This window comes from Nannospalax galili, unplaced genomic scaffold (assembly GCF_000622305.1).
Source record: "Nannospalax galili isolate Female #2095 unplaced genomic scaffold, S.galili_v1.0 scaffold763, whole genome shotgun sequence".
NCBI lineage: Eukaryota > Metazoa > Chordata > Mammalia > Rodentia > Spalacidae > Nannospalax > Nannospalax galili.
The window spans coordinates 106,737-124,456 of NW_008349451.1; the positions used below are offsets into that span (position 1 = coordinate 106,737).

At 42.1% G+C, this 17,720-nt stretch overlaps 1 protein-coding gene across 1 annotated transcript in view; it reads left to right on the top strand.

The window, feature by feature from the left end:
* Window positions 1-13,638, top strand: part of Coq2 (coenzyme Q2, polyprenyltransferase) — a 17,006-nt gene extending 3,368 nt beyond the window's left edge. Inside the window, exons 2-7 of the mRNA XM_008846850.3 lie at window positions 2,883-3,049; window positions 5,108-5,229; window positions 7,306-7,391; window positions 8,885-9,018; window positions 11,443-11,631; window positions 12,552-13,638. Of these exons, the coding sequence (XP_008845072.1) occupies window positions 2,883-3,049; window positions 5,108-5,229; window positions 7,306-7,391; window positions 8,885-9,018; window positions 11,443-11,631; window positions 12,552-12,716 (863 nt within the window). The 3' untranslated portion in view covers window positions 12,717-13,638. The remainder of the gene's footprint in view (window positions 1-2,882; window positions 3,050-5,107; window positions 5,230-7,305; window positions 7,392-8,884; window positions 9,019-11,442; window positions 11,632-12,551) is intronic.
* The last annotated feature ends 4,082 nt before the right edge of the window (window positions 13,639-17,720 follow it).

The following is a 17,720-nucleotide window of genomic DNA, read 5'->3' on the forward strand; positions in this document are numbered from 1 at the left end:
GCTGGGGGAGGAGCTCATGGCTTGCACATGAGGCAAGCTCTACACCACTGGACTGTATCACCAGCTCACAACTAGAGTAGGTAATCAGCTACATGATTTCAGGAAGTTTCAACAGGTGGCACTCTTTCCACTAAATTGGCACTGTAATTTGTTTTACTATGTTTATGGATGATTGTGTTGTCTAAAGGAAAATCTGTAATTGACTCAATTTATACAGGCTGTTTGTTCTGCCCATCTCTTTCAGAATTTGATCATTTTATTTCCTCTCCCAGAGTTTTTTTCCTGTCATAATAAACATTTCTGTTCACATCCTATTGAATTCTTTTTAGTGGAAGCTTCCACTCTTAATTGCACCAAGTAAATGGTAACTGAAGTGGTATTTTTTTTTTTCTTCTCTAACTTAGGAGGACAGTATTAACTGTTCCTGTGGTTTTTTGTGAGTTCTGCTGGTGGCTCCTGCCTAAAGAAAGTAATGGATACTGTTGTTTTACTTGCCCCCTGTCTCTTTATGTTTCTACATTGGTAAGATAAGAGGGCCATCAAGAGAACTTCTTTATAAGGGTGTTGAGGATTGGATGAGTTTATAAATATAAAGTATTTAGAACGCTGCCTGACATTCCGTGAACATTCAGTAAATGCTAGCTAGATTAGTTAATGATTCAGGTGAGGCCCAGTAAATATGAGACTGCAGTAGCTCTCCCTGGCCTGGAACTCACAGAGATCTGCCTGCCTCTGCCAGGATTAAAGGCATGAGTCACAGGCCCAGCCCATTTCTCAAAGATTTTGTTTTTTAATTGAATTTTTGTGATTTTCATACAATATAGTTTGATAGTGTTTAGATCCCCTCCTCTATCTGTACCTTCTCCAACTGCCCCCACCCAATTATATATGATATATAATTTGTCCTATAGAGTTCTCAGGGATTTTATCTTGCATCTTCTTGCCTTTTCTCCTTTGTCAGGTTAAGCCCCTCCTTGGAAAAGCCTCCCTGATTCCTCATCACCTCTTTCCAGAATAACTTGGGTTGATTCTGTTTTATGCCTTTCTAGGTCCTTGTTCTTGGCTCTGTTGTTACATTGGTCTTTTATTGCTATTGCTTGTTTAACTGTATTTCCTGCTTTGGGGAAATCAGTTACCTTATTTATATTCCCAGTATTTAGCATAGTGTCTGTGCCTCATAAATACTTGTAGTAAATAAAGCTTAAAAATTATAGGGGCTTTAGTTATTTGACCATTTTTGTATAGGATTTGATCTTTATTGCTGAATCCATTCACCCCCTTTCTTTCTCTCTCTTAGTGCCAAGAATCAAACCTAGGGCCCTGGGTCATGCTAGGCAAATACTACTACTGAGCTACATCCTCAGATCCTGATTTTTTTTGAGATATAGTCTCACTATGTAGTTCAGTCTGACCTTGAACTCAGGGTCCTCCAGCTTCTGCCTACCAAGTGCTGGGATTGCAGGTGTGTATTACTGTACCTGGCCCCTTTTAATCCCCAAATCAGGAAATAAAGGTGGCTAAAGCAGGAGTATTCCTGAGAACTCAAAGCCAGCCTAGGCTATGTAATAAGACCTGTCTCAAACAAAACAATAAAAAAATTTTAAGCATCCCTTAGAATTTATCTAATAGGTACAGTATCCAAATAGTTGAAAGACTTCCTTTTTAGAAATAAAATATCTATTAGTGTTCATGAGTAAAGTTCTAATCTGTGTAATCTACTTCCCTTTAGCTTAAATACATCAGATTTGTGGATTAAGTATTATGAATCTAACTTTGTACGAGTAGTTGCAAGATAGTGCAAAGGAGCAGAGAACTGCAGAGCAGCAGTCCTCCCTCCCCCAAGACCATCTCTGTACTATACTAACAACGAAGTTTTCACCACCTTTTTAGTAGGTATGTACATGTGATGCAAAATTCAGAAGGCTGGAATATAGAGCAAAAGGGAAGTACCCCCACTCCTGTCTCCTAGCCATATGGTTCCCCAGAAACACATGTTGTTACCCCTTACTAATGCAATCTTCCTGACATGATGTGCAATATGTTACTGTTCAAATATGTGTATGTAAGAGTATGTATATAGAAACACAAAAACAGCATAAAAGTTCTTAAGTTGTCCTCTATAAGCATAGGACAATTTTGTGACTTCCTCAGAAATATTTGAGAGTAACCAACTCTCCAGAATGTGTTGTCAGACTTTGGGTTTGCAGATCTGATAGGAAAAATGGTCTCAGAACTCAGGTTTAATATGTGTTTCTCAAACTTGAGTATGTACTTGGTTATAAATGCCATTTGCTTTTATTTTTCTGAGAACTTTTATTGTCTTTTGTCCATTTCTTAATTGTACTCCTGATCTTTTTCTTCTCTATTTCTAGAAGTTTTTTACAAATTAAGGTGAATAGTTCTTTACAATATGAGTTGCAAATTTTCCGAAGTTTATTTTGAGAGAGAGAGAGAGAGAGAGAGAGAGAGAGAGAGAGACTCAGTACTACTTAGTCCTGGTTGACTTGAAACGATGCATAGACCAGGCTGGCCTTGAACTTTATCCTCTTGTTTCTGCCCCCTGAGTGCTGAGATTATAAGTGTACATTACCATTCCTGGTTTATTTTCCCACGTTTTTGTTTGTTGGCTTGGAAGGGAGAGGTGTTGCTGTTCTGTTTTGTTTTGTTTTAGACAGGGTCTTGCTGTGTTGCACAGGCCCACCTTAAACTCTTGGTTCTGCTGCTTCAGCCTATCCAGTGTCACAGTTGCAGGCATTTGCCACTATGCCTGGCTTGTTAGGTGTTTTTTTACTTTGCTTATAGTTCTTTACTTCTTTTCAATATGATGATTAAGCCAATGAAGCTTAACTTTGTACCTTTTTTGTGTTTTGTGTTTTGCCTAGGAACCTGGCTACTATATTTGCCATGTACCTGGAGCATCAGTTTAGCTGCTGAACCAGGTTGCTTCCCAGACTGGTACATGCTGTCCCTCTTTGGCACTGGAGCTGTTCTGATGCGTGGAGCAGGCTGTACCGTTAATGACATGTGGGACCGTGACTACGATAAAAAGGTAGTTTCATCCAGGGAAGGAACAGAGAGGGTTTTACAGGCCAAATTGTTGTCATTACATTTAACAAACTTTTGGAATGAGACAAATCTACAGAAAATGGTTATGGCTGTGTTTCTTAATATAATTTTATGATTTTATGAATGCTGAAATTTGAATTATGCTGTGGCATCTTTTTTCTTTTCTTATTTTTTGTTCTTTGAGCAAGGGGTGGAACCAGGTCTTTGTAAATGCAAGTACTGTACCACCAAGCCACATCCTCAGCCAATAAACTCTTTAAAAAGAAAATTATTTTGGCTCATTTAAAAATATCTTATTTATTATTTTTATTTATTTATTATGTGTATGAGTGTATTGCCTGCATGCATGTAAGTGCACCTATGTCATACAATGCCCACAGAGGTCGGAAAAGGGCATTGGATACCCTGGAACCAGAGTTACAGACGGTTGTTAGCTACCATGTTGATGCTGGGAATCGAACCTGGGTCCTCTGCAAGAGCAGCCAGTGCTCTTAACCCCTGAGCCATCTCTTCAGCCCCTTGACTCATTTAAAAGAAAAACTCAGGACTGGGGAGATGGTTATATTCTTTATTTGTGGTTGAATTTAGTATAATCACATTTCATAAAGAAAAAAATCAGTCCATTTGATTTGTCTGTTTAGCAGCTCTGTGCTCAACATTCTCCCAGTAAATTTGTTCTTGTCATTTTGATATAGTCACTATCATTCCACAAATCCATTCTTTTAAAAAATTTTTTTAAATTTATTTTTCTTATTATATATGTATGGAATGTTTTGTCTGTGTATAAGTGCACCCATGTCATGCAGTGCCTGTGGAGGTCAGAAGAGGGTGTTGATTCCCCTGAAACTGGAGTTACAGATGGTTGTTAGCAGCCATGTGGATGCTGGGAACCAACCTCTGTAAGAGCAGCCAGTGCTGAGCCATCTCTCCAGCCCCACAAACCCATTCATAAGTAGCTGGCAAAAGCACTTTCACTTGCAAACCCAGATAATATTTTTTCATATCCAGTTTCTGACCTAGTGCTTCCCATGCCGTAACATGGCACTAGCCTCATCCAGTACTTGTTGAGGTTCCTCCTTCCTGAGAAAGTTCACTGTTCCTCTTTTCTCTGTGGAAGTGGGACATGTATATTTGATGAGCTGAATAGCTAAAGATCTAGATAAGGGAGTTGCTTTGCTTTGTTTGTTTGGAGAGGAGGATGGGAAATAGGGGAGTGAGTGCTGGGAACCTTTACTTTTTACAAAGCTACTTCAAATATTTAGTTTTAGGGGGCTGGAGAGATTGCTCAGTGGTTAGGAACACTGGTTGCTCTTCCGGAAGACAAGGTTTGGGTCTCAGCACCCACATGGTAGCTAACAACCATCCATAACTACAATTCCAGGGGATCCAATACCTCCTTCTGGTTTCTGCAGTTTTACATGCACATGGTGTACTTACATGTAGGCAAAACACTCATACGCATTAAAAATAAATACATTAAAAACCATTTTTTAAAGAACTGAGTTCTAAGCCTGCCTAGGCTACAGTGAAACCCTGTCTCATGAAAAGAAAAATCAATCTGTGGCCAGTTGCACTAAATAAATATTACATTTTTTTCAAGCCCAGGTGTGCTTACATACACACATACAAAAACACTCATATACATAATTTGGAAAAAAGAAAAATACGCAGTTTTAGTTCTTGGCAGTACCTCAGATGTAGATTGTGCTCTATTCATATTTGTGCCTACAGGTCCACCTTGAGCCCAGCTCTTTAATTTTAATTTCCTAAGTTGCATTTATGCTATTATTTACTTGTATATGCGTGTGTGTGCGTGTGCGCCAGCCACAGCATGCATGTGGAAGTCTGAGGACAACTGGGGAGTTGATTATCTCCTTCCTCTGTGTGGGTCCCAGGGATCAAACTCCAGTCATGAGGCTTGGCAGCAAACGCCTGTACTCACTGAGCCATCTCAACAACCCTATGAGCCATTTCTTAATTTAATGTTTAAATAAATGACCAAGTCATTTTATGAGGCTAAGGTATCTGTTTTCCTATTTAGGTTAAAAGAACAGCAAATCGCCCGATAGCAGCTGGAGACATTTCAACCTTCCAATCCTTTCTCTTTCTTGGGGGACAGTTGACCTTGGCACTGTGCATTCTTCTGTGTCTGAACTATTACAGGTATACTAAGCATGCTTTTCATAATGATGTATAAGATGTCTCATTTGAAATACACAAAGTAGGAATAAGAATTTTCTTTATTGCAAAGCTATTTATTGGCTGCTTGTGAAGCATCTGTAAGTTATTAAGCATAAAGTAACTGAACACATTGTGAAATCTGCTTCAAGAATACTTTTAGTCAAAGGAATGAGATCAGCATTAATCCCAAAGCACCTTTAATATTTGCTCTGCATCTCCTTTAAGGACTCAGGGCTCAAGTGCATATACAACCATATGTATTTGTATAATTTTATTTATACTGATAGTTATCTCTGAAGTACCCAGAAACCAAAGTGGTTATACTCATTTTACAAAAAGAACTGTGCCTTCCCCAGGGCCTATGCCTAATCAGAATAGCAGAAGAAAAAAAGTGAGGGCTCGTTCATGTATCCCTTAAATAGACACAGTGTATCAGATGTCTGTTTACAAAGTATTAAAAAGGGAGGGAGTGTCAGCCAGTAAGTATTACATTGTAGAGAATAGGCTTGATTAAAAGTGTAGAGGGGACTGGAGGGATGGCTTAGTGGTTAAGAGCACTAGCTGCTCTTGCAGAAGAACAAGGTTTGGTTCCCAGCACCTGCATAGAGGCCCACAACCATCCATAACTCCAGTTCCAGGAGAATCAAACACCCTCTTCTTACCTCCATAGGCATTTTACAACAGAGGTGCACGTACATACATGCAGGCAATATACTCATACACATAAAAGTACAATATTTTTTAAGTTAAAAAAAAAGTGTAGAGAGTAGGCTTGATTGCATGTCAGGCCCCAACAGCGTTAATAGCATGAAAACCCCTTTAGAAGGCTGTTTCTGGAGGGGCAGTGTTAGATGAACTTTAAGGTACCTAAGAACATCTTACATTTCCATGGGTGCTTTCTTTTTCTTAAGAAGTAACACCCGCTGGATGTGGTGGCACATGCCTTTAATCACAGCACTGGGGAGGCAGAGGCAGGCAGACAGGTGCATCTTTGTGAGTTCCCAGCCAGCCTGGTGTGCATAGCAAGTTTCAGGCCAGCAAGAGCTACATAATGAGAAACAAACAAAAAAATAGAAGTAATGCCCAGTAAGAAGGAGGGACTCTCCTGACCCTAATGAACTCTGTGAGGACAGCTTAATTGGTAAAGGGTTTGCACAAGTGTGAGCCCTGAATTCAGTCCTTAGCAACCACATAAAAAGCCCAACATGGTGGTATGCTTGTAATTCCAGCACTGGGGAGGTGGAGACAGGCAGTTTCCCGGCTTGCTAGCCAGCCAGCCTCATTTGTAAGCCTCAGGTTTCAATGACTGTCTCAAAAAAACAAGATGAAAGGCTCCTCAGGGATGTTGTCTGAGGTTGTCCTTTATCTTCCACACTCATACACCCTTGCCCACTCACAGCAGCTCAGTTTGATGGACACCTTAAGGTTTGCAACAGTTTAGAGGGGCAGTTAAGAGATGCGGTTAAGATGGTGGTTAAGAGATGGGATGCTGGAGCCAGATTGCTTTAAGATTGGAGTCTTGGCTCCTTTACAAACTAGTGTATGATGACTGACAGGCTACTTAATGTCTTTTGTGCTTCAGATTCCTTGTCTGCAGAAAGCAAAGAGACTGAAACTGCCTGCCTCTCTGAAGATCGTAGATAAGTTAACGAATCTGAAGCATTTAGAACAGCACCTAACACATAAAAGTACTGTGTATAGAAGCTATTAATTTGTTTGGTTGTTTTGTAACATTTAAAAATACCCCTCTAAGGCTGGGCGTGGTGGCGCACGCCTTTAATCCCAGCACTTGGGAGGCAGAGGCAGGCGGATCTCTGTGAGTTCAAGGCCAGCCTGGGTTACATAGTGAGTGTAGCTGGGGCTACAGGGAGACCCTGTCTCAAAAAGACAAAAAAAAAAAAAATACCTTTAATCATCCTTTATAATAGGGAAAGTCATACCCTAGGAAAAGAATTTTAATAACAAAAATATTATTTAAGATAAAAATATCTTGTAATTAGTATTAATATCTTAAAAGTATTTAGTTGAAGGCACTAATCCAGTTGCTTCTATTTTCAGCATAGTTCTGGGAGCAGCATCCTTACTTCTTGTCATCACCTACCCTCTAATGAAAAGAATCACATATTGGCCTCAGTTAGCCTTGGGTGAGCTTGAAATAGCTAAGTATTTCCTTTGATACTATCAATCATATTTTATATACTGCACGGGGTGGTGGAGATAAAATGTTGGGTCAGTCGTGAAGTTTTCCAAACCAAGAATAAGTTGTCGTATTTTAAAGGAGATAGATTAGCTATTCTCATTGGCTAAAAATCTTGTATATTTATTAAGATTATCATGAGTATTACTTTTCTGAAATCTTTTAGTAAAACTCTGGGCATGTCAGGAAAAGATGGTTGCTCTCAGTGCCCTAAAGAGTGTGGGGGTAAGGTAGAAAGCATGTAGCAAAAGAACAAAGGTTAAAGATGATAACTTCAACAGCCCTTACTCTGTGAAGCTTTGACAAAGACATATTTATAGGCTCTGTGCCTCCCCATAAATAGACTGTGTCTAGAAAAGCATTCTTTGCATAGAGCCGAGCATCCAGCATAGCACTGGACACACTGCAAATGTTCAATACATTATTTGTTGGTAAAAAAGAGAGGAAGGTAGAGAAGGTAAATAGGTAGACAGGTCAGAAATAATACTTCCAGACTTCTCTATTTCTAGAACATTCTAAATCACTCCTAGAGTGATTCTAGTTCTTTCAACCATTTTTCCAGTCAATTAAAGAACCGAAAGACCATTTATGAAATGAATGAGGAACTATCTTCAAGCTAATATTTAAAAACTGGTATAATTATTTCAGACATTTCTTGAACCCCTACTTTTACTTTGTGCCAGGAATTGTACCAGGTATTCAGAAGTAGTAATGACTAGAACACTTTCACCCGTTTTATGGAGCTAGAAGGGAAGACAGCAGTTAAGCAGGTCATTGAAGTGCAGTATGGCAGACCTGAGCGCAGGGACCACAAAGGAGAGGGCTTGCTCGACTGAGGCTTGTTCTGAGTGGGAATAGACAGTATAAGAGAAGGAAAAAGGTTCCTGCAGAGTGGCTTGGAACACCCTTTTTCAGGTGATAGGAGATGTATAGGCAGAGGTGTCCAGTGAAGTTGAACATCTAGCCTGGAGCTTAGGGAAATGATGGATCAGTCTTGAGAAATCTAGAAGCTATCAGCATTTGGATATTTACAGTCCTCAGAGAGGGTGAGCTTGCAGAGTAGAAGTGTTGTGTAGACACTCTTGTTTCTATATCTCAGAGGGGAGGTAGAGTGAGATTGGAAGAACACAGGTTTTAGGTCAGGCAGGCCTAAATTCAGATCCCAGCAGATACATTTTACTGGCTGTGCTAGGTACAAATTTCTTATTTACCTTATTAGAGGATATTATTCTTAGTATTAGCTATGTTGTCTTAATTATTGGGTAAGCTTTCTGAGCCTCGTTTGTTTTTTGTAAGATGGAACAAATACCACAAAAGGTTGGTTTCATGAAGGTACATGGAAAACAGCATACCCAGGACCTGACCTGGCAGCACCTCCCCTGTCCTATGGAATGCTAACACAAATTCCACTTCTCCTGTTTGTGTTTTTGCCAATTGTAGGGCTGACTTTTAATTGGGGAGCACTACTTGGATGGTCTGCTATCAAGGGTTCCTGTGACCCATCGGTGTGCTTGCCTCTTTATTTCTCTGGAGTTATGTGGACACTGATATATGATACTATTTATGCCCATCAGGTAAAAAAAGGATATTTTTTTTTCTTGACTTTGATTTTGCTATTGTTTTTTTCTAAGAACTTGTTTGTTTAGTTGGTTAATTTTGGTTTGGGTTTTGGTATTGGTTTTTTTTGAGACAAGGTCCCATATGGCTTGAGCTGGCCTTGAACCTGCTATATCCGGGGTGATTTTCTTTTCAGCCTCCATTTCCTGAATGCTGAGATTACAGGTATACAAAGCAACTTTACAATAAGGATCAAATTAAAGGGAAAGTTTTCTTGGTTTTGTTTTTTGCTTTTTTTTCTGAAAAGAAAGTCACAGTTCCCTGGCCCCAACAAATATTTCTGTTTCATGTTTATGTTTGTTTATCCAAGAGTTCAACTGATGTATTTTCTTTCATTTACAAGCATTTAAATAATATTAATGAATTCTAGGCACTGCTTTAAATACTTTACAAATACTAATTTAATCCCCATAACAGCCTGCATGGAATGTCCTTTTATTATCCCCTTTTCATAGATGAAAAAGCAGATAGACAAATAACTTACCCATGGTTCACAGAGAATGGGTTCACTGAGCTGAGATTCAAGCCCAGATAGATGGTCTCCAGATTCTGTTCTTTTAGCCATCACACTCTCCTGCCCCTCTTTCTGTGCCTCTTATCATTGTATTCAATAGACTTTTAAAAAAATATTTTATGTATTATTTTTATTGTATGTGTATGAGTGCCCACATGTGTGTAAGTATACCGTATCATGCAATGCCTGCAGAGGTCAGAAGAGGGTGTTGAATCCCCTGGAACTGGAATTACGGACAGTTGTTAGCTGCCATGTGGGTGCTGGGAACCAAACCCAGGTCCTCTGCAAGAGCAGCCAGTGTTCTTAACTGCGGGTTGAGCCAGCTCTCCAGCCCTTCAACAGATTTTTAATTTTTTGTATAGGTAATAAACACTTTCCTTTATTTTTAAATTTTTCTATTTTGAGGGGGTTTTTTGTTGTTTTTGAGACAAGGTCTCCCTGTAGCCCCAGCTGACCTGGAACTGGCTATGTAGACCAGGCCGGCCTCCATCTCACAGAGGCCTCTGCCTCAGGAGTTCTGGGATTAAAGGTATATACCACCATACTCTGTATAAGTTTAAGTTTTTAGAACTTCTCTTTTGCTTTTCTTCATTCATAACCTTTACATTTATGCTTTTCCCAGCTTTACTGAAGTACAATTGACAAAAATAGTATATACCCAATGTGTATGAAGTGGTGATTTGACATACATGTGCATTGTGAAATGATTGACACATTCATCAGCACAGTCACTATTTGTGTGTGTGCAGTGAGGATATTTTTATGAACTTTTTAAAACAGTGTTTTGTCAGCAGGCATGGTGGTACACATCTGTAACTTTAGCGCTCAGGAAGCCAGGAGACATGAGTTTGTGTCTAGCCTGGGCTACACAGTTGCAAAAAGTATTATTTGCATGTGTCATAGTTTAATGAAATTCTTTTTCTCACATTTTAGTCTGAATTGTAATGTTTTCTACTATTACCCTACTGCATGTGTATTATCATAAAGAAGCAAATCTATAATTAGCCTGTTTCCAAAGTGAAAGTTGACTTCATGTTTAGGAGATACTGATACATTTTAAAGTAAGGTCTAGAGCCTGTAGTGGTTAGAACAGATGTATAGCATTTAAACTTCTTCAATAAAGCACCACATACTCATCGAAACTTTTATGTATACTTAACGAGACAGCTTGGCCCCTGAAGGGCATTGAAGTTTGAAATGAAAACAGATTTCCCTATTATTTTCCTAAGTATAGGGAAACTATCCCTATGCTTACTGTTTAGATTTGGGCCTCCATAGATAGCCTGTCAGGTGTCTGCCTGAAGGTAAGTGCACAGCTCTGTGCTGCTGCTGCCACCTCAGGATGCCGATAACAGTAGACAGTTACTAGGGAGAGCTGGCAGTTAGATGGGAGAGTATCTCAGTGCCAAGCTCTGCATTGAAGGGCAAGGCTTGATGAGAGGTGAGGAGTCAGCTGGGCTGGAAGTGAAAAGTGGGTGGATGTGGTTATGCGGTGAGCACTTTATGCATCTGTGATTTTAGGTAGAGAGGTGAAGAGTAAAGCTTCACTCTAATATAATGAAAGTCGAACTCCGAGTCATTACGTGGTTGTAGGAAGTGGAATGGCATGTAGTGCTCATTCTAGCAGTATGTATGACAGATGGGTCTGCACATCTAGTGCTGATCAGCTGCTTCTGAGTCACTGTCATGTTCACGGACCGTGTTGTCTGCATGTTTTTTAAAAGACATTGTGTTCTGCACTTAAGAGAGCAGTGGTGCTTATATGACCTTGCGAATATATTCAAAGCTGCTAAGTTGTATGCTTCAATATGTGAGCTTCATAGTACTGAGTAAATATTAACAAATGCTTTCCTGTTCCCGGTATTAGGACAAAAAAGATGATGCTCTGATTGGTCTGAAGTCTACAGCACTGCTGTTCAGAGAGAACACCAAGCAGTGGCTCAGTGGCTTTGGGGTTGCCATGCTGGGAGCACTGAGTCTGGTGGGAGCCAACAGTGGTCAGACTGCCCCCTACTATGCTGCTGTGGCCGCCGTCGGAGCCCATCTGGCCCACCAGGTTTGGCCTTTTCCTTATCCCCCCATTTTCCTTAGTAGAAATTATTTTAAAAATTTAAACAAAACGACCTCTGTTAACTAAGCAAGGACGTTCCTAAAACAAACAGCTCCTTGGTGTGTACTGCCTTGAATTGCTCCTCCCTCCACCCCATCTTCTCATATTAAGAAATTAGCCTTGTTACTTTACAGAAAATAGCATAAACTAAACTTGGATTATCTCCTTTGATTTTCCTGGAATTCCTTCTACTGTGTTTGGAAGTTTTTCAGCAATATCCGAAGCTTGTGTGTTGAGTTGAATTGCTCTAGAAGTTAACTGACAGCTGGGACCACAGGGAGACCCTGACTCAAAAAAAAAAAAAAAAAAAACAACAACAAAAAAACAAAAAAAAAGTAATAGGTGCCAAAGGAGAGAAAAATTATATGAACATTCCTAAGCATTATAAGAAATATGTGGATCCACTTTATTTTTATTTAATTATTTTGTTTGGTTGGTTGGTTGATTGGTTGGTGGTTTTGACTTTTTTGGATACAGTCTCCCTTGAGACCTAGCTGGCCTGGAACTCTCTATGTAGACCCAGGCTGGCCTCAATCTCAGAGCGGTCTACCTGCCTCTACCTCCCAAGTGCTGGGACCACACCCAGCTCCCACTTTATATTTTAAATTGCATTTGTGTGGTCCTCTATCCAGTCCTCAATGCAGTGTTTAAAGATGTGCATAGCCTTCAAGTATTTGAAAAGAAAGGAAATCATGATTTTTGAGTCTGCAGACTACATACCAACAACAATGAAAAAAATAATTCAAGCCAGGGATTCCCATAGCTTAGATTCTATTACTAAAAATTCTTCCTCTCTGAATGATTTGCTTGTGATGCCCTGCAGTCCAGAACAGATACTAATATGACACTGTGCTCTTCTCTTACAGATTTACACGCTAGACATCCACAGATCAGAGGACTGTTGGGACAAATTTACTTCCAACCGCACAATAGGAATACTCTTGTTTTTAGGGATTATCCTTGGGAATTTATGGAAAGAAAAGAAGACAGAAGAAACAAAAAAACCTGAAGATCATAGGATAGAAAATTAGCAGATAAACTGAGTGTAGTGGTGCACACCTGTAACCCCAGCACTCAGGAAACAGGAGAATCATGAATTTGAGAGCAGCCTAGGCTACGTAGTTGAGCTCAAGGCCAGTCTAAGGACATAGTGAAACTATGTCAGAAGAGCAGGAGCTGGGGTTGTTGTCCAATGGCAGAGTACAAGTCAACTGTGCATCATGCTGAAGACTCTGTTCCATCCCTAGCAGATAAAGTTATCTGGGAATTAAGAGTGATTTCATAAACACTCTCAGGGTTGTAGTCACATTGTTAGATTTGGATGAGCGGTCTGTTAGAGAAGAACCAGATGAGTGAAGCATATTTGCCTGGACTTTAGTTGTTTCCCAGCAAAATGCTTCCCTGCCACGCATCTTAGGTCTTCATGGTTAGAGTAGGCTCGAGTGTCTCAGTGGGTGCCATCTTCTGTCAGATGACGTCATGGTTAGAGTACACCCATGTGTTTCTCATTCTCATCTGAAGTTTCGAGAAACATTAGATTGAGCACTTTAGGAAAAAAACCTGATGTATGTCTCTCATCTAAATAAATAAATATGGGGGGGGGTTGTTTTTGTTTTTAAGGAAAATGGACCTTTTTTGTTTTCTTTTCCTTTTTGAGACAAGGTCTTCAGGCCTGGCTGACCTGGAACTCGCTAAGCAGAACAGGCTGGCCTCGAACTCACAGAGATCCAGCTTCTTGTGCTTGTGTTGCAAAGGTGTAATACAACCACCACACCCTGCATTCTTCTTTTTTGTTTTTCCGCTAAGACAGAATCTGCTGTGGGAAGCCGGGCATCTCTCTCTGTTGTCATCTTTATTCTCTGCTAAAAGCTGTCGTTCAAGAAGCCATTCTAGTTCTGGATGTTTTAGAAGAATGGAAGTGAGCAAATAAAATTTTCACCTATTACACCCATATGTGATTGCTGCTAAACCCTGGTATAGAACTTTTAATTTGTATTTATTCTTTGTCTTGATAAGACATTGTTTATAGGATGGTAACAGTACTGTTCAAATGAACTCTTTCCTTCCCATTGCCTCTTTATATGTTTCACTATGGCCAGAGTTGTTCTCTTAACACCTAAGTAGGTCATGCAGTTCTCCTGTCCAGAACCCTCCAGGATCATTGAGTACAGATTCAGCATCCTGTTACCTGCCAGGTCTCTGGGATCTGGCCTTATGTCTGTGCCCTCCAGACTCCCCCCTGCAGACATGCTCCCCACCTCACTGTCTCAGGCTAAGCAGACACCTACCCCGGGGCCTTCACACTTGGCTGTTCACATTGCCTGTGTTGTACCTCATCCACTGGACCCCAAAAAGACCACTGAGGACCCAACACACCAAAATGCAAAAGCAAAGGTTTATGGTTTATTTCAGCTTAAGCTCGGGCTCTCAGACCTCACCAACTCAACGGATTCGTACTGAGAGCCCAGAGTAAGGGAGAGTGGAGCCTTTTATAGGTTTTAGACAAAGAGAGGAGGGGGATACTGAAGATACATTTTGGTTGGTTCAAGGAGCCTGCACGCGCCAACATAATTTTAAACTGATTGGATGTATAAGATGCAGCCCTGGAAGTTTCTTATTGGTAGGTGCTATTCTCAGGGCTGTGGAATGTGCTGACTGTTATCTGTGGGGCCAGGAGTCTCCGTTTTTACCTTGTAGGGTAGTTTTCATGCCCGGGCTTGCTTAATCTGTAGTTTCCTGGAAGGGGTGGAGGGGACAGCAGTCAGGGGTCAGGGATGTCTAAGGATGTCAGGGTCTAGGCATGTCTAAAGCAGCACCCAAGCATTTTACAGAAGCTAAAAGAGCAATTAGTGGGGGTCTGGAGGGATTCGGGGTAGCGGGTGAATGAAGAGGGTCTCAGGGTCCTATATTCCCCCCTTGTCTTGTAACTGGGGAACCCAGTCATGGGTTCTGGTCGGCCAGCTCACAGGTATCTGGGGGGATCGTGCTAAGGGGCATATAGACTTGTTGCCTCTGAACCATAAGTTGGATGGTGCCTAACCTGTCCTTCATGAACTGTACTAATCTATTGAGGATGCAGGGCCCAAAAGTGAGTATTAAAAATAAGACTATAAGGGGACCTAAGAGGGCGGAGATGAGGGTTGTCAACCAGGGAGATTGGTTGAACCAGGACTCAAACCATCCCTGTCTGGCCTCTCGTTCTAGTCTCCTCTGTTCCAACCCTTCTCTTATTTTGTCCATGTTATCCTTTATTAATCCTGAGTGGTCCCTATAAAAACAGCATTCTTCTCTTAGGGCGGCACATAGACCACCCTGCTGTAAGAACAGGAGGTCTAATCCCCTACGATTTTACAGGGCTAGCTCAGCCAGCGAGATCAGGGAGTCTTGTAGGTGAGTAATTGACTCCTCGCCTCGTTGGAGATCTGAATCTAAGCTGGCTCTGAGCTGGAACTAATGCTGATCTTGTCTTGCCAGGGGTGTGGCTTCTGTCCGTATCCCAGCAGCAATCCCTGTCCCAATGAGGAAACTTAAGGTTACTGCAGTTATTGGCTCCCTTCTAAGTCTAGTGAGGCTGGTAGTTCTTGGGCCTTTTAGACTAGTATAGAGGGTTAAGAAATCTTCATGAGTGTGGTAGGTGATTCTAGGCAGGAGTCTGATAATAACACAGAAACCAGATGTTCTCTGCAGGACTTCCTGATTTACACAGACTGTTAGTCCCGTGGTGCCGGCCCACCAGGTCTCATTGTGAGGCAGGAGGAACTGCCCCCTCCCTGTGACATTAAGGGGGAGGATGGTGTTGCAGAGGCTAGTATAGGTCAGTGGGACCTGGCCAACACAGGTCCCAATGCCAGTTACCTGAGATAGGGTAAGAGAAACATTGGATAGCCATCTGCATTCTGTGTAATCCACGAGGGAGAACATTCCTTGTACAGCAGTTCCCTCATAATATGGGGTGGGGGGCAACATCATAGCAGAGCCAGCAAGAGCGGGTAGCATTCAGGTTGGTTGCATTGAGGAAGTAATAAGATGAATTTAGCATCTGCAAAAGGATTTCCTGGGTCGGGGTAGTGGCAGGAGGGGGAGGAATAGGATCTGCCCTTGAGGACTCAAGAGCCTGAGTTGTTGGCTCAGGAGTATAGGTTTGGGCAGTGGGAGGTCCGGGAGGGGGTTTAGCTGGAGAAGATTTATGAGAATCATCTTGGGGGGGATTTATGCCTCAGTTGGGTCCCAGTGCATGGACAACCGGTCGGAGGAGGAGTTGAACGGTAAAGAGGGCCCCAGGGTCTCTCCCTGCAGCGTATAGTCGTAGGCCCCAATGTGTGTCCTACATCCCACCCCATAGACTGTTTTCCTTTCTCAGTGAACCGAATTATGAGGAGGTTGCACTGTGGTTGGGCACAGGGCCCCCCCATACCTCCTCCAGTGGTCCCTCCCCATCCCAGGGTGGTAGATTCGGGGGCCCGTTGTAGGGTTATTAGATCCCCGGTTGATGACCCTTTCCACCAGTATGTGCCGGTGGTCTCACAGCCCCAGTCGGTGCAATGATAATCCCCAGGTCCCCCACATTTGTTCTTAACTTGTTTGCTGCGTCCGTGGCCTGGACAAACGTAGATGGCGAGGCTTCACGTGCGTGATCTGGGGCCGGGGTCTCGGCAGCCGAAGGGAGGAAAGGGGGGTCTGGTCGTGAGGTTCCCATTCTCAGGAAAGGTGCCATCAGCCGATAAGCAGTTCAATGTCAACAATAGACAGGTTAGCAGGAAGGGTCTCATCAGATGCGGAGCTAGATTCGAAGGGTGTGGGGATGCTTTCCAGATGTCTCCCTTGTAATCCTCTGGGACTGCAAATGGGTCAGCAGGTTTTGCATGGGAGTAGTGCACCCAAGCCACGGCGCCATCCAATGCAGTGGGAGTCGTCAAAAGGATCACAAAGGGGCCCTTCCATCTTGGCTTGAGATTTTTCCATTGGTGTCTGTGGATGAAGACCCAGTCGCCCGGTTTAAACCTGTGAGGTTGCGGGGGGACAGTAGCTTCATATATGGCTCTGAGTTGTGGCCAGACCCGTTGGTGGGTTAGCTGCAACCATTGGAGTAAGTCCAGTAGGTCCTAGTCTCCCAAGGTCAATACTAGGTCAGCTTGGAGGCTAGGTATCATAGGAGGGGGGTTTCCATACATGATTTCAAAGGGGGTCAAACCCATCTGGTATGGAGCATTTCTTACTCTAAAAAGGGCAAAGTGGAGGAGAGCCACCCACTCTGCGCCAGTCTCTAAAGCTAATTTGGTTAAGGTCTCTTTTAGAGTTCTATTCACTCTTTCTACATGTCCTGAACTCTGGGCTCTATATCTATAAGCACAATGTAGTTTCCAATTGGCCCCCAGTGCAGTGGCTATTCCCTGGCTTACCTGAGAGACAAAGGCTGGCCCATTATCTGATCAGACTGTAGTTGGGAAACCATACCTGGGCAGGATCTCTTCAATTAGCTTCTTGGCTACCACATGAGCAGTCTCATGCTTGGTTGGGTAGGCCTCAGTCCATCCAGAGAAGGTGTCTATGAATACTAGTAAATATTTATATCCAAATTTTCCCTGTTTGATCTCAGTGAAATCAGTCTCCCAATACATACCCAGTCGTGTCCCTCTGCTCTGGGATCCTGGGTTAGTATGGAACGAAGCTGAGTTGGTTAATTGGAAGGCATGACAATGCCTAACAATTTTTTCAATGGCTTGATTTCCTTCCTGAATTTTAACTTTGACCCTTCTTAGTAAGTCTTGCATCCTTTGGGTGCCCATGTGTGATGCTCGATGTATTTTCTTGAGCAATCTTACGCCTAAATTCTGAGGTAGGATAACTTTTCCATCCATTGTCCTCCACCAGCCCTCTAGGCATTGAGTCATAGGGAGAGTGTGTATCCAGGCTAAGTCCTCGGGGCTATAGTGGGGAGTTTTAGGCAGTTCCCTTGCTCCGGGACCAACAAGAATGGGCAGGATCGTGGAAGTCAGGGTGATTTCTTTAGCTGTCCTGTCAGCCAGATTATTTCC